The following is a 25,916-nucleotide window of genomic DNA, read 5'->3' on the forward strand; positions in this document are numbered from 1 at the left end:
GTCCTGGACTGGAGAGTCCACACTGTCACCTGGAGTCTCTCAGGTCAGGATTCACTCAAGTCTTTTCCTGCTGACTCCCTTGCAGCAGATAATTCACTTCAGTCCAGTTTTACTGGTAGAACCCACTTCACTACAAACTCACCTCAACACTCCACACAGAAATCAAAGGTTTAAACCTCAGTGTGGTCTAATCAGTACCATATTATTGATTCTTGATTAATGAAATCTTGATTAAGTTAGGGAAACAACACTTTCTCTCCATCTATCTGGATGTTAGCTTTAAAACCTGCAGTTGTGAATTAAACCACGGGTGTAGGGTCTGACCCCAAAACCTTAGGTGAACCCGGGTAGCCAACCACAAACAGGCAGGAGACCAAACGATTTAAATAAAGAGCCAGAAGGCTGTTTATTAAAGTGAAGGGGAAAAAAACTGACTCAGGGGTTGATCCAGGGGGTGAAGGCAGAGGAAACGTGGGAGCGATGGTTGGGGGTCCAGGTGACAAGGGTCAGCCGTGAGTTGGCAGCAGGGAGGGGGCCACAGAGATCCACGAGAATGGCTTGGAGGGGAAGGCGTCGAGGAAGGCGTCGAGGAGGGGTCCAGGGAGGCAACGGAGACACAGGAACAAAAAGCCTTGGGACAAAAAAAACAGAGGGATTAAGGTAAGCACGGCACAGAGGTTCAAACTGGAGGTCTGAAAAAGCTAGAGATAGTTTCCTGAAAGGCCAGATTTAGTTACCGCATGGGTTCAGTACAATCAAGCACTGAGTGAAGGTCCAGGTCTTCTTTTAAGCCTGGGCTGGTGATCAGTGGCAGCTGGGGTTGAATGCAGATCAGCAGCACCTGTGCTGCTGGCTCTCCCAGCCAGAGGAGGAGGACTCCTAACAGGACCCCCCCTCCTACGGGAGACACCGGGCGACCGTCCGATGGCATCCGGGTGGGCTCGGTAGAAGTCCTTCAGGAGGGCGGGGTCCGCCAGGTACGAGCGAGGGACCCAGGTGCGGTGCTCGGGGCCATACCCTACCCAGTCCACCAGGTATTGATAGCCCCGGCCCCGACGACGGACAGCAAGGAGCTCCTTAACATCCCAGACCAGGTCACCCCCTTCCAGGACCCGTGGCGGGGGGGGAAGGGGAACTGGGGCAGAGAGAACGCTGGAGACTACGGGTTTGAGACGTGACACATGAAACACGGGGTGAACCTTGAGGGACGCTGGAAGATGGAGGCGTACCGCCATGGGGTTGATGATGCGGTCAATGGTATATGGGCCAACATAGCGGGGTCCCATCTTCCGGGAGGTGGCAGGAAGTGGCAGGTCCTGGGCCAACAAGTACACCTCTTGACCCGGACTGTAGGCTGGTGCTGGCCTCCTCCGTCGATCAGCAGTCTGCCGAGACCGCTCGTTGGCCCGTAGCATGGCCCTCCGTGCAGTCTTCCAGATGCGCTGGCAACGATGGAGATGAGCTTGGGTGGAAGGGACCGCCACCTCTAGCTCCTGGCTTGGGAACAACGGGGGTTGGTAACCTAAGGAGCATTCGAAGGGAGACAACCCAGTAGCAGAACTTTCCAGAGTGTTAATGGCATACTCCACCCAAGGTAGGTACTTGCTCCAGGAGGCAGGGTTGCTGGTGGTAGCGCAACGTAGGGCCGCTTCCACAACCTGGTTAGCTCGCTCCGTCTGCCCATTGGTCTGTGGGTGGTATCCCGAAGAAAGACTGGCTGTGGCCCCAATCCCACTGCAGAAAGTCTGCCACACCTTAGCAGTGAACTGGGGACCACGGTCCGAGACAATATCCTGGGGAATCCCGTGGAGGCGTACGACATGGGTCACCAGGAGTTCTGCAGTCTCAGCAGCTGTGGGGAGTTTGGGCAGGGCAACAAGGTGAACAGCTTTACTGAACCGGTCAACAATGGTGAGTATGGTATCGTTACCTTGGGATGAGGGGAGCCCAGTCACAAAATCCACCCCCACATGAGACCATGGCCGACTGGGGACTGGGAGGGGGCGTAGGAGACCTGCTGGGGGCTGATGAGAGGCCTTACTGCGGGAGCAGACATCACAGGCAGCTACAAACTCCCTCGTGTCAGCCTCAAGGGACGGCCACCAGAAGCGCCTGCGGATGAAAGCCGCCGTACGTCGAGCACCAGGATGGCAGACGAAACGACTGGCATGACCCCACTGAAGTACTTGGGACCGGACAGCATCAGGTACAAACAGGCGGTTACGGGGTCCATTGCCAGGATCAGGTTGGGTGCGTTGAGCCGTTCTTACCACCGTCTCGATTCCCCAGGTGACGGCACCCACAACCCGGGCCGGGGGGAGAATAGTGTCCGGGGTAGCAAGGGCTTTGGTGGATTCCTCGGATTCCAGGCGGGAGAGGGCATCAGCCCTCGCATTCTTGGAGCCTGGGCGAAAGGTGAGGGTAAAATTGAAGCGGCTGAAGAAGAGTGCCCAGCGTGCTTGTCGGGGGTTAAGTCTCTTGGCGGTTCTTACGTATGTTAGGTTCTTGTGGTCAGACCATACAATAAAGGGTTCCTTTGCCCCCTCCAGCCAATGCCGCCATTCCTCCAGCGCAGCATGAACTGCTAGAAGCTCCCGATTACCCACGTCATAGTTCCTCTCTGCTGGGGAGAATCGCCGGGAGAGGTATGCACATGGGTGGATCTTCTGATCCTCCTCCGACCGCTGGGAGAGAACGGCTCCAATCCCTGTGTCTGACGCATCGACCTCCACAATGAACTGGCGTGCTGGGTCAGGATGGGAGAGCACAGGCGCCTTAGTGAATAGGCCCTTCAGGGTCCCAAACGCTGACTCTGCATCAGGGGTCCAGCAAAAAGGACGAAGGGTGGAGGTGAGCGCAGTGAGAGGGGCGGCGACCCGACTGAACCCTGGGACAAACCGTCTATAAAAATTGGCAAACCCCAAGAAGCGCCGGAGTTGGGTCTTGTCAGAAGGGGTAGGCCAGTCCTCTACTGCCCGGATCTTCTTGGGGTTGGCACGAACGTGACCCTTCTCCACAACATGGCCCAGAAATTCCACTGAGGCGGAGTGGAACACACACTTCTCAGCCTTAACAAACAGGCGATTCTCCAAAAGCCTTTGAAGGACGAGGCGGACATGTTGTTGGTGCTCCTCCTCAGTCCTGGAGAACACCAGGATGTCATCTAGGTAGACCACCACAAAAATGTTCAACATATCCCGGAGGACGTCGTTCACCAACGCCTGGAAGACGGCTGGGGCATTCGTCAGGCCGAAAGGCATGACGAGATATTCGAAGTGCCCCAGGTGGGTATTGAACGCTGTCTTCCACTCGTCTCCTTCCCGAATGCGCACTAGGTGGTAGGCGTTGCGGAGGTCCAACTTAGTGAAAACATTGGCGTGGGTCAGGGGTTCAAACATGGAACTTAAGAGGGGGAGTGGATACCTGTTCTTAACTGTGATGGTGTTTAGTTGTCGATAATCTATGCAGGGCCTCAGGCCGCCATCCTTCTTCGCCACAAAGAAGAAGCCTGCGCCTACCGCGGAGGATGATGGCCTTATGATGCCTGAGGCGAGGGACTCTGTGATATAATTGCGCATAGTCTCCTTCTCAGGGACAGAGAGGTTAAACAGCCGACCAACTGGAAGAGCTGCCCCAGGAAGGAGATCTATGGAGCAATCATAAGGGCGGTGAGGGGGGAGTGAAAGGGCCTGAAGTTTACTAAACACGGAAGCTAGATCGTGATAGATAGAGGGGACACCAGAAAGGTCTGGAGGAGAGACCGATCGCGGAGGGCTACTGGACGGAGAGCGGGCAGAGCGAAGGCAGTTGGCGTGGCAAGCAATGCTCCAGCCCAAAATCCGTCCAGCAGACCACGAGATGTGGGGATCATGTCTCTCCAACCAGGGCCTACCTAACACCAGGGGAGCAGTGGGAGCGTGTAACACCAAAAAACGTGCAGTCTCCACGTGATTCCCTGAAAGCGTCAATGTGAGAGGAGCAGTGCAGTGCGTAACCTTACCTAGAGAGTGGCCATCTAAGGCTTGGACGGTGCAGGTGGAGTCAAGGGGAACGAGTGGGATACCAGCTTGACGGGCTAGGGAAATGTCTATCAAACACTCGTCCGCCCCTGAATCCACCAGGGCGCTAACAGAGAGTGACTCGGTGCCCCATGAAAGAGTGGCAGGGAAAAGATGGTTCTTGGGTTGGGGTAGTGTGGTCTTGCTCACCAGGATCCCCTTAGCTAGCGAGCCAGGTCTTTTGGGCGGACAGGGCAGGCTCTGATGAAGTGCCCCTCCTTCCCACAATAAAGACAGAGTCGACCCCGCATACGCTCCTCTCGTTCCTCAGGCAGGAGGCGTGACCTGGCCACCTCCATGGGTTCATCAGAGGCTCCTCCAGATGATGGCTTAGGTGAGAGAGGGAATGTGGGGCCCGATGGGTAACTTCCACCACCATCGGGGTTAATAGGGGAACGGGCCGAGTATGCTCTGGGTGTAGCCCCTGAGCGTTGAGCACGTTCCTGGCGTCTCTCTCTCAGTCGTGCATCCATCTGCAGAGCAAGGGTGACCAGAGCATTGAGGGTAGCTGGTGGGTCTCTTCCAACGATCAGATCCCTTATTGCGTCACTCAGACCCCTCCGGTACGCGCTCCGGAGAGCCAGGTCGCCCCACCCACTGTCTGCGGCAATCACCCGAAAGTCCAAGGTGTAGTCAGCGACAGAGCGAGTCCCCTGCTGGAGGGTGTGTAGCCGGCTGGCCGCGTCCGCCCCGTCAGCCGGGTGATCAAACACCAGTCTGAACTCTGCGAGGAATCTTGCGTAGTCCTTGGAGAGAGACACATCCTGGCCGACGGCTGCAATGGCCCAGCTGAGGGCTTTGTCCGAGAGGAGGGACATGATCAAGGCGATCCGGGCCTCGTCGGACCCATAACGTGAGGGCTGGTGGGTAAACAGGAGTTGGCACTGACCGAGAAACCCCTTGCACTGGGCAAAATCTCCCGAAAAACTCTTGGGACATGGGAGTTTGGGCTCTGTGCTAGGTTCAGGGGGGTTATGACCAGACGGGACCAAGGGGCTGGGCTGAGGGGCTGCAGAAGGGCCGCTAAGTCGGGAGACGACCTCGGTCAGGGAAGCGAGCTGAGCGCCAATGGTCGCCAGGGCAGCAGCGTTGGTCTGAGAGGTGATCTGGAGAGTGGAAATCTCCCCTGTGACCCGTGTGAAAGCCTGGGTGAGCTGGCTGTTTAGGCCTGCAAGCTGGGCATCATGCTCGCGGACTCTGGTTTGGAGGCCCTCGGGGTCAGGGAGCTTGGGCATAGTGGCGGGTGGGGCACCCGCCTGTCTGGGTTGGCTAGGGTCCATATTTGGCTTGATTGTTCTGTAGGGTCCGACCCCAAAACCTTAGGTGAACCCGGGTAGCCAACCACAAACAGGCAGGAGACCAAACGATTTAAATAAAGAGCCAGAAGGCTGTTTATTAAAGTGAAGGGGAAAAAAACTGACTCAGGGGTTGATCCAGGGGGTGAAGGCAGAGGAAACGTGGGAGCGATGGTTGGGGGTCCAGGTGACAAGGGTCAGCCGTGAGTTGGCAGCAGGGAGGGGGCCACAGAGATCCACGAGAATGGCTTGGAGGGGAAGGCGTCGAGGAAGGCGTCGAGGAGGGGTCCAGGGAGGCAACGGAGACACAGGAACAAAAAGCCTTGGGACAAAAAAAACAGAGGGATTAAGGTAAGCACGGCACAGAGGTTCAAACTGGAGGTCTGAAAAAGCTAGAGATAGTTTCCTGAAAGGCCAGATTTAGTTACCGCATGGGTTCAGTACAATCAAGCACTGAGTGAAGGTCCAGGTCTTCTTTTAAGCCTGGGCTGGTGATCAGTGGCAGCTGGGGTTGAATGCAGATCAGCAGCACCTGTGCTGCTGGCTCTCCCAGCCAGAGGAGGAGGACTCCTAACAACGGGGCCGACCTGCTCTGACCTTTGACCTTGTGTTCCTGAGGGACGACACCGTCCAACGTTGTTGACACTGAAGCTGTAGTTCTGTCAACAACATCATCCAGCTGTGCAGCAGCAGGATTCAGGATTCCAGCAGAATATCTCCTTCCACATGTTGATTCCCTGGAGAAATCCAGGATTACTGCGTTTAGCGACGCTGGGTCACTAAAACCCACTGATGACTGTTACCATGACAATGAGGGATGAGGGAGTGGTGGTGGATGACCATCAGCTGAGCCGACTGTCCATCAGTCATGTTACAAATAGATGTAATGTTTTCTATAAACTCTCCTGACGTGACACATTCACCGTCCTCAGAGTTGTTGTGGACGTGAAATCAACCATGAGCTGGTTTTTGCAGCCTCTAGCGGCCAGTCGAGGAACTGCAGCGAGTCAGAGTTCCTCATGAGACCCGACCCAGAAGTGAGATAGTCGGCGCTTGGTGTCCACCTGGACAGCCAGCGGTGAAGGACGACATGCCGTCAAACATTTCACTGGTCAGATTTGAGGTCCAGAGAAAAATCCGGAGTCCCACATTGTTTTGGTAGAGTTAAACAGCGGTACCACACTAACTTAGTGTTTTAGTGCCCAGGGGCCTCATACTTAAAGCTTGCTTGCACACAAAACAGGGTTTGAAAGATGCGCAAGCCACCTTCTACGCAAAGGTTGGGATTTAAAAAGAAAAAACGAATCGAAAAATCTGCGTATCCCTACGCCAACCCTGACCCTCCCGTAGGAACAGGCGTATGATATGGGGAACTGGCGACGCAGGCGGTGAGGTGGTGAAATGAAGCCAGATTCATGTTATACTCTTAATGTCATCACATATTACAACATATATCAGACTTATAATATAATAGCGCTGATCGTGTCCCTCTGTGTTTGAAGCTCAGTGTCAGTCAGGACTCTGGTGCTGCAGCTGCAGCCGCGGTACAGGACACGCCGGGAACCTCCTCGTCATCCACCACTTCCAACTGTAGAGTGACTGAGGACAGAATAGTGCCGGGCCACTCTACGGAGCCCCTAAAGGGACTCAGATTTTCTTTATATATATAATGAGTTTTACGCGCGTGTGAAACCTTTACACGCGGGCGTAAGCCTATATAATGGTTCTGCATTAAAACGACGCAGAGCCTACGCCTTAGTTATGCGGCCCGCGCACCAGTGTAGGCTCTGCGTTGATTTAACGCGGAACCATAAATCAGCCTTGAGCAGCAACTGCGGAGAGAGGCGAGGGAGGAGGGAGGAGGAGGAGCGGGGCTGCCGTGCCGTTTTCGCATCGTCTTTGCACAGGGTGTCTTGATGATTTGCAATTACAGGCTGAGCCTACCGTCAGTTTTTAAACTGTGAAAAGTTGGGGGGACATAACCATGATTTTGAAAAGTGGGGGGGACATGTCCCCCCTGTCCCCAGTGGAAATTGCGCCCTTGGTGGCACTCACGTCGTTTAGCGCAGCAACGACGTGCCACTCACTCTCTTTATTTTACACGATTTCTATACTATTTATACTTTTACTGTGACCACCAAATAATGTGGTTTTCTTGCCTCCACCTCATCCACAACATCTCAGTCTCCGTGAAATTTAGTGGCACGGTGGCTCGACACGTCTCATTCATTCTGACGCCAAACAGACTGCAGGAAGCCACTGCGCATGCTCAGCAGACTCATTCATATGCAAATACTACTTTGCATTACCCTTTTAAGGTAAAAAGTGGGCGTGTAGAGGGCGGGATATGAGGCAAATCCACCTGCGCAACCTTCCAGCTGGACTGTGATTTATAAAGCGAACATTGCGTACAAGTGTGCGTGCACAGGGTTTTATAGATCCAGATTTTTTTTTGCGCCCGCCATTTTCGTCTTTTGGCTTTACGTGCACTTTTAGTAAGAATCCTACGCACTCTTTTATAAATGAGGCCCCAGGTGCGTCCCCCGAGGTCACGGCGGTAAACATGTGACCAAACCCAGAAATGGAGCGCTAATCAGTGATGCAGACAGGATAGACGCGCTACGACACACAGACAGGCAACAGGAAGTGATGCAGAACGCCCTGCAGCGTCATGAGGACTTGGTATCTGTCAGAAGCTGCATCAACGTGACCGTCAGTTTTTATCCTCTGGTCAAAAGCAGAACGTGGAGAATCATCCAGAGACACTGGAGGAGGAACCAGGGATTCTTCATCCCACATCCTCACACCTTGGAGGGGGAACCTCCGTCTGTATAGCTGTGTGTCCGCATATCCGTCCGTTCAGGGGAACATTTCCTATTTGGACCAGGATGAGCCGACGTCTTCCAGTGCGGTTTTCCTGCTCACCACAGTTCTGAGATCATCCTTGTCAAGGTGTTCATTGACATCCACATAAATGCAGACTGTGGAAGAACCACAGTGCCGGTACTATTGGACCTCAGCGCAGCATCTGCTACCGTTGTTATAGTATTTTACTAGAGCCACTGGAGAACTGGGTCGGACTTTGTGAACCAATATTTGACTGGTTTGAGTCTCACTTAAAGGAGCTTGAGGCAGGATTTATGAAAAAAATGTGTAAACGTTTTAAGTTTTCTAGTAATAATTTCAGATGAAGCGTTCCAAACCAAAACGAATGAGCCCTCTAGTGTATCTCTCCGTTGCCTTGAACAGGCTGTGTGCTGCAAAATGCGCTGCAATTCTGGGCCCGAATTTCCCGCGCTGTCCTGCAGATATGACGTCAAATGACGCTTCATGCGCGTTCTCCCCGTTCTCCCGTGCCAGCTTCGCTGCTGGCTGCAGTAATCCCGACGGTCGTCGTGGCGCTAATGAGTCTCATTTCTTATTCTTGCCTCAAGCTCCTTTAAAGGACAGGGACTATTTTGTGTCAACATGTAACTTTACATCAGAATCAACAAAAATGAAATGCGGGGTTCCCCAAGGTTCTATCCTAGGACCCTCGTATTCAACATCTACAAGCCTCCGCTAGCTCAGGTAATAATAAACAACAGGATAAGTTACCATAACTACGCAGATGACACACAGCTGTACATTTCAATGTCACCAGGAGACAATGAGCCCATACAAGTGTTGAGTAGATGCAGAGAACAGATCAATAAATGGATGTGGGATAATGTTCTTCAGGTGAACACAAACAAAACTGAACTAGTAGTTTTTGGACCAGAAAAAGAGCGTTTAAGAGTCAACACACAGCTTTAGGTGTTGCAGCTACAAACCACTGATGAGACCTGAAATCTGGGTGTAGTCGTGGACTCAGACCTGAAATCTGGGTGTAGTCATGGACTCAGACCTGAAATCTGGGTGTAGTCATGGACTCAGACCTGAAATCTGGGTGTAGTCATGGAGTCAGACCTGAAATCTGGGTGTAGTCGTGGACTCAGACCTGAAATCTGGGTGTAGTCATGGACTCAGACCTGAAATCTGGGTGTAGTCGTGGACTCAGACCTGAAATCTGGGTGTAGTCGTGGACTCAGACCTGAAATCTGGGTGTAGTCATGAACTCAGACCTGAAATCTGGGTGTAGTCATGGACTCAGACCTGAAATCTGGGTGTGGTCATGGACTCAGACCTGAAATCTGGGTGTAGTCATGGACTCAGACCTGAAATCTGGGTGTAGTCGTGGACTCAGACCTGAAATCTGGGTGTAGTCATGGACTCAGACCTGGACCTCCACAGACATTAAAACATGGACAAAGTCGTCCTTCTATCACCTGAAAAACATCTCCAGGATCAAGGACTGATGTCTCTGCAGGACCTTGCAGAACTCATCCATGTTTATCTTCAGGTGACTTGATTCTTGCAACGGCGTCTTCACAGGTCTGACTAGCTGTCAATCACACAGCTGATCCAGAACACTGCTGGTTCTCACCAGAACCAAGAAGGTGGACACATCAGTCCAGTTCTGAGGTCTTTACACGGGTTCCCTGGACCTCAGAGAATAGACTCTAAAATACTTCTGGTAGTTTAAAAATGCCTGGCCTCTCCCGTCTCCCCTCAGAGCTGCTCAGGGCGGGTTTATGGTTCTGCGTTACACCAACGCAGAGCCTACGGCGTAGGTGCGCGTCGCCGCGTACCCTACGCCGTAGGCTCTGCGTCGTTTTAACGCAGGACCCTAATTTAGGCACCATACACCTGCACGTAAAGGTTTCACGCGTGCGTAAAACTCATATATCTATATGAAAAAAAATCTGAGTCCCTTTAGGGGCTCCGTGGGGCTCCATAAACGCAGCCCTTCATTTGTTCTGTCCTAAAGCGGGTCTAGAAGAGGCTGCAGCTCCAGTAGCACCAGAGTCCTGACTGACTGAGCTCCACACAGAGGAACACGATCAGCGCTATTTTATTTTATTATTTTATTATTTTAAGTCTGATATATGTTGTGATATGTGATGACATTATTAAGAGTATTACATGAATCTGGCTTCATTTCACCACCTCAATCCCTGCGTCGCCAGTTCCCCGTGTCTTAAGTAAATTCTTACGGGAGGGTCCGAGTTGCCGTAAAGATAAGCAGATTTTTCGGTTAGTTTTTTCTTTTTAGATCCGAGGATTTGCGTAGAAGGTGGCTTCCGCAACTTTCAGGCGCTTTTTCTGCGCAAGCAAGCTTTATAGATGAGGCCCCTGGTTGTTGTTCTTTTCTTCCGTCTGCAGACTGAGTGGCTGTCACCTCTCAGAGGACATCTGTCCACTTCTGTCCTCAGTTCTCAGCTCTCAGTCCTCCAGTCTGACAGAACTGGACCTGAGCAACAACGACCTGCAGGATTCTGGACTGGAGCAGCTGTGTCCTGGACTGGAGAGTCCACATTGTCACCTGGAGTGTCTCAGGTCAGGATTCATTCAAGTCTTCTCCAGGTCCAGTGAACATGCTGCTAAACGTGTCTGCAGCAGGACACTTGAGTAGAGAACAATCAGCAGACCTGTGTTGTGTGTCTGCAGGCTGTCAGGCTGTCTGATCTCAGAGGAAGGAAGTTCTTCTTTGGTCTCAGCTCTGACCTCCAACCCCTCCCACCTGAGAGAGCTGGACCTGAGCTACAACCATCCAGGGGAGTCAGCAGGGGAGCTTCTGTCTAGAGTGGAGGATCCCCGCTGGAGACTGGACACTCTCAGGTAGGACACTCTCAGGCTGGACACTCTCAGGTAGGACACTCTCAGGTAGGACACTCTCAGGTAGGACACCAGCAGGTAGGACACTCTCAGGTAGGACACCAGCAGGTAGGACACTCCCAGGTAGGACCCTCTCAGGTAAGACACTCTCAGGTAGGACACTCTCAGGTAGGAAACTCTCAGGTAGGACACTCTCAGGTAGGACACTAGGGCTGCAGCTATCCAATATTTTAGGACACAGTATGTACCCCTGATCTCGAACTCATATGCTTAAGTCTGAGACCTTTTTATCTACCTAGAGACTATGGGAATATTTTTATTTGTGCCGTTTACGTCCCGCCTAGTGGGAATGGTCCCAAAGCTGCCTCACGTGTAGCTGACTGTGTTCACCAGCAACTGGAAAAAAAACCTGATGGACCTGTTTTTGTATTGGGAGATTTTAATCACTGCAAAATGGACCTTGCACTTCCAGGTTTCCAACAATATGTCAATAACAGCACACGGAAAAATAAGATACTTGATAAGTGTTATGGCAATATTAAGGATGCATATGCTGCTAAAATCAGACCACCCCTTGCAAATTCAGACCATAACTCAATTCAGTTAATTCCCACCTTTCAGTCTGCTCTCAAAAGAAGTAAACCCATCGTGAAGACCGTCAGTGTGTGGCAGGAGGGGAGTAAGGAGGAGTTAAGTGGTTGCTTCCTGGTCACAGACTGGGACATCTTTTTTCAGGACATGAATGACATTGACAGCATTACAGAGACTATAACCGGGTATATACATTTTTGCGTTGACACTGTAGTGCCTAAAAAGACCATCAAATTATACCCAAATAATAAGGACTACATCACGCCTGAGATTAAACACTGCCTCAAATGAAAGAAGCAAGCTTTCTGGAACAACAACAGAACTGAACTGACAGCAGTCCAAAAAGAACTCAGGAAGAAATTAAGAGAGGCATGAGAACAACATAGCCTACGCATCAGAGAAGCTTTTGCTAACAAGAACTCAAAGCAACTGTGGGACTCTATGCGAGAAATAACGAACTTGAATTCCAACAAAAGGGAAATTAACGTACTAAACGAACTGGGAAAAGCAAATTAACTCAATAGCTTTTATAAGCGGTTTGATTGTGTAACGAGTGATGGTGTTGAGGAATGCAGGGAAATGTTAACATCATGTGATCCAACAGTCAGAATTGTGATTGATCCAGATGCTGTGGCTAAAGTTTTTAAAAAATTACACACTAAGAAGGCCTGTGGGCCATATGGCATTTCAGCTCTTCTTCTGAAATCTTTTGCTGATGAATTAACTCCAGCCTGGAGTCCCTTGTTCCAGCTGTCTGTTGACACACACACTATTCCCAAGATGTGGAAAAAAGCTGTCATTATTCCGGTTCCGAAAAAACCTTGTCCACACGACAATAATGATTTCAGACCAATAGCGTTAACATCTACTGTGATGAAGGCACTTGAACGCATTATTGTGGGGAAGCTGAAAGGTGAAGTGCAACATCTTTTAGACCCCTGCCAATTTGCGTATAAGGATGGCCTAGGCACTGATGACACTTTGAACACAATAACACACTTAGGGCCAAATCCACAAAAGGATTGCGCGGCTCTTGCGGCCGCTAAACCGGTGCAAATGAGACAAAAAGAGAGCGTCTAATTCACAAAGCACCCGCAAAGGGCGAATTGCAGCACAAACTGCGCTGCCAAGCAAATAGCGTCATGGTGCGCCTTTGCCATTTGCATGCAAATGTAAATTAGGTAATATTCATACATTCGGCGCAAAATTGCCCCCTTTCTATGCAAATAAGCCTCATTGCAAAAACCGTCTAATTCACAAAGGCCAGCGCTATTTGCCACACGCAAAAATAGTGGAGCAAATACCGTCTTTTCCAAGCGTGTATTAACTGCGCGCAAACGACTCCTCACTCCCCATCTCTCTGTTTCTCTCTCTCTCTTCAATGTCATTCAAGCCTGTGTGATACTGAATTATATTAACTTAAGGGTGAAATCTATAGTCAGACATGACTGTACACAGTCAGATCAAGTGGGGTTGTGGACTTATCTCGGATTTAAAAATAAAAATAACAGGAGCTCAGGATTCATCCATACAGTAAAGGGGCTGCTTTATTACAAACAATTCCACCATATAAATTTATAAATCTAGAATGTGTGTGTTTAACAGCTTAATAATGTCATCACATATCACAACATATATCAGACTTATAATAAAATAGCGCTGATCGTGTCCCTGTGAAGCTCAGCGTCAGTCAGGACGATCAGCTGCTGCAGGATCTGCAGCACAAAAGCATGAGTTTGAAAAGTGGGGGCGGACATGCCCCCCCTGTTCCCAGTGGAAATTGCGCCCTTGCGCCTCACGGCGTTTTATTTTCACTCGCTTGATTTTTTATTTCTGCAGTTTTCATTATGGACCAGTCTGTGTGCTGAAATATGGAGAACACTGGAAACAGCTCCGCTCACTTACTGAGACAAGGGCAAATTACACTCAGCTGCAGAACTTTATGGGCGTGTTTGCCCCGGTATATCATTAGAGCAAAATCTTTTGTGAATAGGACCTTAAAGCGGGGGAAATTGCGGGCGCAAATGCGGCGCAATTCACAGCGCTATTTGCGGGCGCAATCTGTTCTTTGTGGATTTACCCCTTAGTTCTAAAACACCTTGAAAATCCTACTGCTTATGCAAGAGTACTGTTTATGGATTTTACATCTGCATCTAATACTATACTCCCTCACATTTTGTTAAGCAAATTAAAGCACATGGAGGTGAATCCTTACATAATCAGATGGTACTTTTCATTTCTCACAGGTAGACAGCAACAGGTGAAAGTCAACTCAACTCTCTCCGACATACAGGTTATCAATACTGGTGCTCCCCAGGGTTGCGTCAGTTCTCCTATTCTTTTTACATTATATACAAATGACTGTAGGAATCACCACTCAAACAACTACATTTTTAAGTTCTCAGATGATACGGCCATACTGAGTCTTCTGACAGGCAGCTCAGATATTTCTGTGTACAAATCAGAGATAAAAGAGACTGTACAGGGGTGTGAGGAACATAGTCTGGTTTTAAATGCTAAGAAAACAAAAGAAATTGTGTTCGACCCCAGATGCATCGGCGATCATAGCCCTGTTTTTATTGGTGAAGAGAGAGTTGAGCAGGTAACAGTATTTAAGTATTTAGGCATTTGTTTTGATTCTCATTTGCAATGGGCTCATCATGTTGAGTATATCTGTTCAAGAATCAGTCAACGCCTGCATTTTCTGCGTAGGCTCAGGATCCATGGAGTTGATAAACACATAATGTTGTTGTTCTACAGAGCAACCATTGAATCTATTATCCGTTATGGCATTGCAACTTGGTTTGGTAATTTGACCGTTAAATTTAGATCACAACTCCAGAATTTGATCAAAAGGGCAGGGAAAATAATCGGTCTGCTGCCCCCATCCACTCTCCAGGAGATTTTTGAGCAGACAGTTATGAAGCAAGGCCAAAAAGCCATTGCTGACCCAAACCACATCCTGCATAAGGAGTATGTGTTAATGCCTTCAGGCAGAAGATTCAGGCAACCCATGTGTAAACTGAACAGGTATAAATTCTCATTTGTCCCACTATCAATTAAATTACTGAACAGTAGGAGATGAAGTGTGTGTGTGTGTGTGTGTGTGTGTGTGTGTGTGTGTGTGTGTGTGTGTGTGTGTGTGTGTGTGTGTGTGTGTGTGTGTGTGTGTATGTGTGTATGTGTGTGTGTGTGTGTGTGTGTGTGTGTGTGTGTGTGTGTGTGTGTGTGTGTGTGTGTGTGTGTGTGTGTGATTGGGAGTGACGTGAGGAAAGAAATGTGCAATAATGTGTAGGTTTTTCTCTGTGGGTCAGTGCAATAATGTGGACATTTGTGCAATATGATTAGTCGGGCTTTGCAAAAATGTGTAGGTTCTTGTGTGTAGGTCAGTGCAATAATGTGGACATCCGTGCAATTAGTTCAGTCGGGCTCTGTGCAATAAGTTTTCTTCTTCTATTGTGTAATGGGTTTTCTGGGAGTGGGAACTGATGTGAGTTAATTATAGTGTGGTTGATTCTACGTTTGGGCAAAGACTTCAGGGTTGTTTATATGTTTGTTGGAGTATGATTGTCGCCGTGCCTCGTGTCCAAGACAAATTTCTCCTAAGGGAGACAATAAAGATCCATCTTATCTTTTCTTAGACCCCGTCCACACGTAGCCGGGTATTTTTAAAAACGAATATTTCCCCCCTCCGTTTATAAAAAAATTTGCATCCACATTACATCGTTTTTAAAAAAAAACCCTTCCACACATAACCGAAGATCTGCGTTTTCGACCACATTCATAAGCATTCTAACCTGTAGATCATCTGCGGCTCCCGGGGAAGCTGCACCTCCGCGGCTCCGGGGCTCCGCGGCTCCGGGGCTCCGGGGCTCCGCGGCTCCGTGGGCCCTACACCGTAGGCTGCGCGTCGCCGCGTACCCTACGGCGTAGCCTCCGCGTCGGTGTAACGCAGTAAACGGTGGTCAAGACCAGACACCATTCATTTAATAAATAGCTTGGAGAACAGATGCTGGATCATCCGTTCTGTAGTAAACAAAAGTCGCACGTCAGACCTGGCCTGGTGCAAAATTTGGTGACTTTGGAGGCACTTTTAGGGGGAAGGCCCTCATTTCGTCGGAAGAAGGAAAAAAAAAAAACAGAACATTTCCTAAAGATACAATAGGGCCTTCGCACTGTAAGTGCTCGGGCCCTAATAGGATGTTAGATGTTAATTGACATTACTAAGACTAAATTATATAATCCAGTAGGTTCATGGCTGTGCATTTAAAAACCCTGAACTTACACCAGTTGGCCAAATTCACTGCCTTCACTCAAATAACTAAGGATCTTACCAAGAAATGTTCTTATTTCTAACTTAAAAATGCTCTTACACCTGATAACACACATCAATTAAAAGGTTAGCTGTTTTTCCCACGTGTTTCAATTGAACTTTCATTTGTGTCAAGCAAATTTTAAGTTCTAGTTAAGTTTCAAGTTAAAGTCTTGATAAGATTTTGAGTTTTGGCAGTGTTAAAATAAAATTCTGAGCCCTGCTGTATTGGAGCACATTAGCCACCAGCGCTACTTGATGTTTTATCCATCAATGACTACAGAGATAAAATTGAAAACTACCCAGTTAGCTTTATTACGTTTTTATTGTTCATCCTCATCTCTCCACAGCTCTGTGTTTTTACAGATTAAATGAGTTAGACGCATCGACAGTCGTCATAATTAATAGAAACCCAGCCCTCCACAGGGCTAACGTTATGTTAGCAAGGTACCGTAACGTTAATCTCATTAATTAGCGCTACATTAACTTAATTTTACCGTGTCTGGGGTGACGGTCCTCCCTCTGGGAGTAACAGGGTGTTGGTGGAGAAGCTGCAGCAGCGTTGAGGACGTACTGTTGTATCAGCTCTGTCTTACATTCAGTACTGGAGTTGAGGGGGGATGAGGGGAGATGGCACCCCCCCTGAAATAAAAACAGTCCAAATCATCCCCCCCTGAAATAAAAACGGTCCAAATCATCCCCCTTAAAATAAAAACAGTCCAAATCATCCCCCCCTGAAATAAAAACGGTCCAAATCATCCCCCTTAAAATAAAAACAGTCCGAATCATCCCCCCTGAAATAAAAACGGTCTAAATCATCCCCCCTGAAATAAAAACGGTCCAAATCATCCCCCCCTGAAATAAAAACGGTCCAAATCATCCCCCCTGAAATAAAAACGGTCCAAATCATCCCCCTGAAATAAAAACGGTCCAAATCATCCCCCCCTGAAATAAAAACGGTCCAAATCATCCCCCCCTGAAATAAAAACGGTCCAAATCATCCCCCCTGAAATAAAAACGGTCCAAATCATCCCCCCTGTAAAACTGGTTCTTAGTGTGTTAGTATTCAAAATAAACTTAACCTTATTCAAAATATATATACTCTTCGCCACCCTGGCTTTTACATATGCTATATGGTTTTTCCATGTCAGCTTGTCGTCTAAAATAATACCCAAAAACCTAAACACAGACACTCTCTCAATGCTCTCTCCTGCAAATGAAAGTGAAATTTCATCCTTTTTTCGATTTGTAAAAACCATAAATTTAGTTTTTTCAGATTTAACAAAAGCTTATTTTTATCAAACCAACTTTTAAGTTTAACCATTTCATTGGTGATATTTTCAGCGATAAGCCCCAAATCATCCCCAGAACAAAAAAAAATCGTATCATCTGCAAATAAAACAAACTGTAGAGTTTTTGAAACTTCACAAATATCATTAATGTATAAAATAAAAAGTTTAGGTCCCAAAACGGATCCTTGTGGGACTCCACATACTGTCCTCAGACATTCAGATTTAGAACCCTCCAGCTGAACATATTGTTTTCTATTTTGTAAATAACTACTTAACCAATCCAAAGCAATTCCTCTCACACCATAATTATGTAGTTTTGAAATTAAAATGTCATGATTTATTGTATCAAACGCCTTTTTTAAATCGATAAAAACCCCAATTGTATATTTTTTGTTATCAAATGCTGTTGTTATTTCTTCCATTATTTTCGTTAGTGCCATTGCTGTAGATCGGTTAGTTCCAAACCCATACTGACTCTCACTCAGCAAGTGATTCTTTTCCAAAAAATAAATCTAACTTCTGTACAAATAATGTTTCAAGGACTTTAGAAAATTGTGAGAGTACTGATACTGGTCTGTAGTTATTAAATTCGTGCTTGTCCTCAGACTTAAACAAAGGAATAACTTTTGCCATTTTCATCCTTTCTGGAAAAACACCTGTACTGAAAGAGAGATTAAATATATAACTTAAAGGTTTAATTATACAGTCAATAGTTTGTTTCACATATCTATCCCATCACTATCTGTTGATGTCTTACTCTTTGTTTTGGCTATGATGGATATTATTTCATTCTCACTCACCCCACCTAAGTACATCGATTGTAACACTTTGCTCCCCATTCTCTTTTTACCCTCTGGGTGTTGCTTTTGTGTTGAGATAGTTTTAGTTAGATTTGGTCCAATATTTACAAAGTAAGAGTTGAATTCATTGGCAATTTGGTTCGTGTCTTTAATTTGTTGATTTTCATTAACAAAATAATTTGGCATGACTGTTGGAGTTGATTTATTCCCCATTACCTCATTCAAGATCCTCCATGAACCTTTCAAATTATCTTTATTTTCGTTTAATATTTTATTATAATACTCCTTTTTGGCCTGTCTCATTATCGTTGTTAACTTATTTTTATACCTCTTGTACTTATTTTCTGCATCATAAGTTCTAAACTTAATAAAATCTCTATACAGTGTATTTTTTTTTTGCAAGCATTTTGTAAACCCTTGGTAATCCAAGGTTTTTTGTTGTTACTACCTTTGATCTTAAACTGAATTATTGGACAATGTTTATCGTAATGTGAAATGAAACATTTAAAAAAAGAATCATATGCACCATTTACTCCCTCTGTGTAAACCTCATTCCATTCTTATTTTTGTAAATCATTTCTAAATTTAAGTATAGCCTCCTCTGATCTTACCCTTGCATATCTGTAACAGTTTTCCTTTACCTTACTCTTTATGTGACAATCATATATTACAAACACTGGTAAGTGGTCGCTGATGTCATTGACTACTAACCCACAACTGATATTATTCTCTGTGACATTAAAAAATATATTGTCAATCAGAGTAGCACTAGATGATGTAATTCTACTAGGCTTAGTGATTAGGGGGTAGAAGCCTCTGCTGTATAGTGTATCCAAAAAATCGGATGTTGCTTTATGTTTTGTTGCATAAAGTAGATCAATATTCACATCTCCACAGATCATATAAGTCTTGTTTTCGCTTACCTTACTTATTATTTCTTCTAGACTGTTTACAAAAGTTTATACATTCGACCCTGGAGTTCTATATACGCAAGTTACCACAATATTTCTGCACTTTTCTAAATCAATTTCCACAGTTATACATTCCATTAAATTTTCTTTAACAATTGACATATTTTGAATTACTTTGCATCTCAAGTCTTTATCAACAAAAAAAGCCACTCCCCCTCCGATCTTGTTATCTCTATTTATATAATGTAAATCATAACCATCAAGATAAAACTCAGTACCTCTTTCCTTCTTCATCCATGTCTCTGATAATGCAATCAACTTAAATTTTCCTTTCAATTTATTCAAATACTCTTTAATTTTAGTAAAGTTTGTATACAAGCTTCTTGAATTAAAATGTATGAGTGAGAATGTATTATTGTTTACAATTTTATCATTTAGCTCATCATCAGAATAATATTTACAAGTGTCAATAAAGTTATTAAACACGTGACACTCCGGATCTACCTGATATTCAAAATCATACGCTTTGTGGTCAGATCCCATAACTATTTGATTTCCTGGTAACTCAGTCATTTACGATAAAGAAAAAAATAAAAATAAATAACAAAAAAAAAAATAACAAGAAAAAAAACACCAGAGAAAAACGAAACGACATTTTATGGCTGTTACACAGGGAATCCCCTTTAGTCTACTGTCCTTGTTATAATTTTGTTGATCTGTCCATACCTTTCTCATGAAGTCACTTTCTGGTGGTCTCCTCTTCGAATCCTCTTTGTTTTCCCTCGCGCCTCCTCTTCATCTTCTTCCTCCTCGTCCTCTTCACCTTCTTCATGCTTTTTAATAGCATCCAACAGTTCTTTGACTCCTACCAACATCTCCTTTGCCGGGTTTGCTCTCCTGCTGGGCGCTGTCTCCCACCCGGAGGCCTTCAGCATGGACTCCAGGTCGGGCTCTCTGGGCGTCGTCTCCATGGCAACTCCATAGTCGCGCAGCTCCTCTGCTGCGTGTCGGGGGTCGCGAAACACTCTTACTTTTCCCCCAGCCTCAGTTATCTTCAGCCTTGCCGGAAAAAGCACACGTGTCTTTATCCCTCTCTCCTTCAGTTGCTTTCTGACATCCCTTTACTTTGCTCTCTCCTGGAACACTTTATTAGTGAAGTCTTCGTCAAAGTAGATGCGGGTGTTATCTTACAGTTTTTTCTTTTCAGTACTAGCAAAATAATCTTGTTCCACTGGCAGATTTTTCTACTTATTTCAAGTGAAAATCTACTTGAAACAGGATAAAATTGTTGTTTTTTCCAGTGATGAGTCTTGTTTTAAGTGTAATGAGATTTTTTTTACTAAAATGAGACATTTTAACTAGAAATAAGACAAATATTCTTGTTAAGATTGTGAGTTTTTGCAGTGATCCATGTTACTTATCCTGTGAAGGACAGAGTCATATTGATAAGTTCAGAAAAGTGTTTTTTATTGTTGTGTTTTGATGTATTTGATGTAAGCCCAGTGGATATTTAAAGCTTACAGAAGGCTGCATTTAACTGCTGCTATGTCATTCCTGCAGTATTTCTGCAGCTGTTTTGGTCACTGCTATTATTTGTAATATATTATATTATTTGTAATCAGCACTAATTATCTGTCCCCATATGATAAAATCCACCATCCCCCCTGATTTATTTTTACAACTCCAGTTCTGCTTACAGTGAAACAGCAACAGTGTTGCCTCGGTGTTTTCCAGCTGGAAATCACCCACACTTTTCACACTTTCTGCCTTTTCTTTTGCTTTAAACCAAACATTTCCTCCTCTTTCTTCTTCCTTTACGTGCGCGGCGTCAGCGTGTTGTGTTGCATTAAACGTAGTCCGGGGGAAATACCAGCTTTGAGCTGCAAAATTAAACGATTCCTTTAGGCAGAAAAAATTCTCCATCATGTTTTGTAATAAAATTACTCAAATTTTTCGAGGAATCGTTTCAGCCCTAGTCTCGTTTTGGACAACGAAAATGAAGACACATTTTAGCAGAGTTTTTATTTTGTAATCTACATTTTAGTCTGGTTTTTATTCCTCTACGATTTTGCATTATATATTTAACTATCGTTATCGTCACATGACCAGCATTTTCGTCTCGTCTCGTTTTCCTGCGGTGATAAAGATTCGTTGACAACGAGATTTAATCATAATTTATCCCAGGGTACGTCCCAGCGTCTACTGTCTCACCGTAGTTTTTATTTTGTAATCTACATTTTAGTCTGGTTTTTATTCCTGTACAATATTACATTATATATTTAATTATCGTTATCGTCACATGACCACAATACGGGAGAGTATCAGGGCTAGACAGGAGAAAAATAGAAATAATATTTTAGAGGAGGAAGATTTTCTTTTCATTATGCACTTTGAGGAAAAAGTGGAAATGTAGAGAAAAATGTTGAAATGTCAAAATGAATGTTGAAGTTCAATTTCAAGAAAAAAGTTGAAATTTCGAGAAAGAAGTGTAAATGTTGAGAAAAAGCTGTGACATCTCTGCTTCCTCTGAGAGAGACTGAGCCGGTCTGTTTATGTAATCATTGCTCGGGGGTTTATGTTCATGTTCATGTTCATGTTCTGGATCTCTGAAAAGCGTCTAGAGACAAACATCTGTTGTATTAGACGCTATAGAAATAAAGTTGAATTGAATTGAATTGAATTGAATTGACCCTCCTCCTCCTCCTTCCAGGGTGGAGCCTGCTGGACAACGATGGCTGACACCAGGTCTGAGGAAGTGTAAGTGTGTTTTTATTCAACCATCTTCACTCCTTCATGAGTCCATCAGTGATCAATAACTGATCAATAATAACTGCAGCTGCTTGTTTGTTCTCTCCATCAGATTCCTGTCGACTCACCGTCGACACAAACACAGTCCACAGACGCATCAAACTGTCTGACGACAACAGGAAGATGATGTTGGTGGGGGAGGATCAGTCATATCCTGATCATCCAGACAGGTTTGATCAATATCTTCAGCTGCTGTGTGGAGAAGTTCTGACGGGTCGCTGTTACTGGGAGGTCCAGTGGAGCGGAGCTGTTTGTGTATCAGTGAGTTACAGAAGAGTCAGCAGGAAAGGAACCTCTGATGACTGTGAGTTTGGAAGAAACGATCATTCCTGGAGGCTGGACAGTTCTCCAGGTCATCGGTACCGTGTCCTTCACAATAAAAGAGAAACATTCATCACCTCCTCATCTCCATGTCCAGACTCTGGCAGAGCAGCAGTTTACGTGGACGTTCCTGCTGGAACTCTGTCCTTCTATGAAGTCTCTGACAGACTGATCCACCTCCACACCTTCAACACCAGCTTCTCTGAACCTCTCTGTGCTGGATTTACAGTCTGCTGGTCCAGTTCTGATTCCTCAGTGTCTCTGTGTCCAGTTTAGTCTTCACTGGACCGACAACTTTCACACGCTCATCCATTTTCACTTCTCCGCTACTATTATTATCTGAACTAATTAAAATAAAATCTAAGTACAATTTGATTATGACACTTGATTCCAAATGTAATTTTTCAACAAATTGTAGTATTTTCTCCTAAAACGTGGTTTAGCGGTTAATAAACCATCCAGTTATCAAATGTTCATAAACAGACATAACTGTGCTGGCGTCTGATTTATAAACATCATCATTTCATCTGGAATAACCAGAGTATTAGATATCAGAAATGAATCTTGGATTAAAAACAACATTCTTTCCGTGTCATGGGTTATTGAAAGCTCCTTCTTCCACACGGGGAGGTTTTAACAACATTTATTCCAATAACGGCCAAAGAACACGGCTGCGGCTGTGACGTCACCAAGTCCGTCCAATCAGCAGCAGATGTCGCTGTTTGACTGAACCACGTGATCCGAAGCAGCGAGTCCGTGGAACGGATGGATGTTTGGTTTCCACATGTTTCTAAACTTTGTTCTAAACATGACAGATGTGGTTCTGGCACTGCAAACTTATGAATAATTATCAGCAGAGATTCTACAGCAGAGCTACAACCAGGGACTTTCTGATGGAAATAAACAGTTAGGAGCAATGAACACACACGCACACCAGCTATTTATGTTCAATCAATGTTTAGGCTACTAAAACTCAGTTTACAGAGTAAACATACATGTTTAAAATATCGGAATATCATTCATATAATAGTTTAAACATGTAATCATTCAAATTGTGTTATTATATTAGTCATATTTCTATGATTACTTTATAATTATTCTCCTTTATATTATAACATATTGAACATAAAAGTGACATTTATTTGCCAAACAAAATAGGTCCAGTTTTCCTACAAATATCCATCCAGAAGTGCAGCTTGCTGAGCCCGAACAGAGAACCAGATGTTGTGGAGAAAAACACACGGAGGACAGAGATGAAACAAAGATGTGAGTGAAACAGTGGAATTAAAGAAGACAGTGAAAAGACCTCCGAGTTACATGAATATACAGTTAAATGACCCGACTGAAGACTTCACTAGACAACAGGGCGTCACAGAGTGGGAGAGAACTTCAGACCAACACAAACTACACCTAAGTAATAAAAGTACACGCTCTGGTGAAACTACAGGAAAAGAAAGGAACAAAAACATGGCTTGGGCTGCGGAGGAAACTCATCTCGGCCACTTGTATCTGTGATCTTGTCGTTTTGGTCACTACCCAGAGTTCATGGCCATAGGTGAGATTGGGAGAATATTGAGAGATTCTCCTTTCGACTCAGCTCCTTCTTCACCACGACGGTCCGGAACACCGACGACGCTGCACCGATCAGTCTGTCAATGTCACCCTCAGTGCTGTCAAACGCGACTGGGTGCTTTGCATTTACGTGGCTAAACTTGAGCTGCTTTCGGTGCTGAGCAAAGTCCTTTCCTCAAAGAAACACACATAACTCTACCTTTATCAATGGAGCCGTGTGGGCGGTTTAGAAATGTAAATTCATCATTCACTGGAGCGACAACTTTCACACGCTCCTCCATTTCCACTTCTCCGCTACTCACCGTTCCTCACCAGGCCTGTCCAGCTACAACGGGAGACTACTAGCGTAGCTAAACACGCCCAAACATGGGGACAGACAATAATCCAGCATATCAAGTATCAACCTCGTGTGATTATGTATATTTCTGCCTTTTATGAAAGCCGACTGGCATTCATCAACATGTTTTGTTATGCCACAATCCAGGTGGTTTGACTATACATGAGCTAACATCTTATAATCTTTACACAAAAGTGTAACTGGCCTCCAATTTTTTAGTCAGTTTAGTCTCCAGAGTCTCCGCTCAGAGAAACCGTCTCTGTTGGATCCTGGACTTGGACTCTGGTTCTGGTTCCTCAGTGTCTCCATGATGAAGATGATGAGGATGATGATGATGATGATGATGATGAAGATGATGATGATGAGGATGATGATGAAGATGATGATGATGATGATGATGATGATGATGAAGATGATGATGATGAGGATGATGATGAAGATGATGATGATGATGATGATGATGATGATGATGATGATGATGATGATGATGATGACGATGATGACGATGATGACGATCACCGTTTGTTTAGTTTTTTTGGTTCGGTTGGTTTGGTTTTGTGTTTTTATTTGATATCTTTCACCTGTAAATACTATTATTTATTGGAATGTTGACGTTTGATCATAAATTAGATTTTCATCTCATTATTCTTGTTTTATTCTTGATTCTGACTCTGTCTGGGGGCGGTTTAGAAATGTAAATTCCTCATTCACTGGACCCACAACTTTCACACGCTCATCCATTTCCACTTCTCCGCTACTATTATTACCTGAACTAATTAAAACAAAATCTAAGTACAATTCGATTATGACACTTGATTCCAAATGTAGTTTTTTCAACAAATTGTAGTATTTTCTCCTAAAACGTGGTTTAGCGGTTAATAAAGCATCCAGTTATCAAATGTTCATAAACAGACATAACTGTGCTGGCGTCTGATTCATAAACGTCACCATTTCATCTGGAATAACCAGAGTGTTAAATATCAGGGTTCAGGTCTCCCCCGGGACCGGGGGCCGCTGGGAAAACCACTGAAAGAACCACTGAAAGAACCACAAAAGCCTCAAACTCACCGGACCGGAGTAACCGGAGAAGGAACCGGAGGAACATTTTTTAAAGCTATCTGTTTTATTTATTTATCTATCTATCTCTTATAATGTTTTTTATTATTGTTTTTATTGTTGTGGACTGATTATTTTTTAGCCTTAATCCTTGAACTTTGATCTTTTTATACATTGGATACATTCTATGTTGTACGTCAGGGGGCATTGGTCTCCCAGTTTGTATTTTTTGGTCTTGCTTGTTTTTCAATCAAAATGTCAAAGCACCTCGTGTTTTCATGTACCTGGATGAAAGGTGCTATATGAATCAAATGTGATTGATGATTGAAGTTCAGCTTCATCACTTATTCTCTGAAACCAAAGGTTTCAGTGTGATCATAAATGAGATTTTCTTCTATCTCATTACTTGTAGTACTTTTTTTCGGCCACTAGATGGAGCCAAAACGCGGCCCAGAAAATCCGGTGCAGTGCTGTTATCGGCCGCCAGAGGTCTCCACTGTGCGGGCCCAAAAATGGGCTATGGTACCAGGACCGTGGACTTTTTTTTCGGCCCGCTGGCTCTAATAATGCTCAGCACGTAAATAGTGGGGGGGCTTAATCGTGGGAGGTCAAGGATTAACGGAGAGCGAGGTTCCCGAGCCGGCTCTGGGAGGGCTTTTTTTCCTCGATCCAAACCCGCGAGGGTTTTTGGATGGGGGTTCTGGGGCTCGGAGCCGGCTGGTGGACGGGGGGGTTTCACAGCTGGGTGTCGTGGGGTGTCGGATCAGTCGGATCCCGGCGGGGGAACGGGCATTTTGACCGGGTTTGATCGGTTTGATGCGCCGTTGACGCGGCGGAGTCCGGATTAGATCAGCTGCTTTGACAGC

The 25,916-nt window shown here is 45.5% G+C and overlaps 1 protein-coding gene across 1 annotated transcript; it reads left to right on the plus strand.

The window, feature by feature from the left end:
- Positions 1 to 6,157: 6,157 nt before the first annotated feature.
- Positions 6,158 to 24,999, plus strand: LOC133420934 (uncharacterized). Its single transcript, XM_061710813.1, has 7 exons — positions 6,158 to 6,223; positions 6,286 to 6,390; positions 8,095 to 8,182; positions 10,579 to 10,771; positions 10,883 to 11,053; positions 21,667 to 21,713; positions 21,817 to 24,999. The coding sequence occupies exons 1-7, from the start codon at positions 6,158 to 6,160 to the stop codon at positions 22,359 to 22,361; spliced, it is 1,215 nt and encodes a 404-aa protein (XP_061566797.1). The 3' UTR covers positions 22,362 to 24,999.
- Positions 25,000 to 25,916: the final 917 nt, after the last annotated feature.

Source organism: Cololabis saira, chromosome 20 (genome assembly GCF_033807715.1).
Source record: "Cololabis saira isolate AMF1-May2022 chromosome 20, fColSai1.1, whole genome shotgun sequence".
NCBI classification, from domain to species: domain Eukaryota; kingdom Metazoa; phylum Chordata; class Actinopteri; order Beloniformes; family Belonidae; genus Cololabis; species Cololabis saira.

What these genes read in the sequence shown, in the direction of transcription:
- LOC133420934 (XM_061710813.1), top strand. Translation starts at nt 6,158, where the DNA reads ATGACAATGAGGGATGAGGGAGTGGTGGTGGATGACCATCAGCTGAGC. An exon ending in GCCGACTGTCCATCAGTCAT is followed by an intron (nt 6,224 to 6,285) that starts GTTACAAATAGA and finishes CACCGTCCTCAG; the next exon opens with AGTTGTTGTGGACGTGAAAT. An exon ending in TGGAGACTGGACACTCTCAG is followed by an intron (nt 11,054 to 21,666) that starts GTAGGACACTCT and finishes TCCTCCTTCCAG; the next exon opens with GGTGGAGCCTGCTGGACAAC.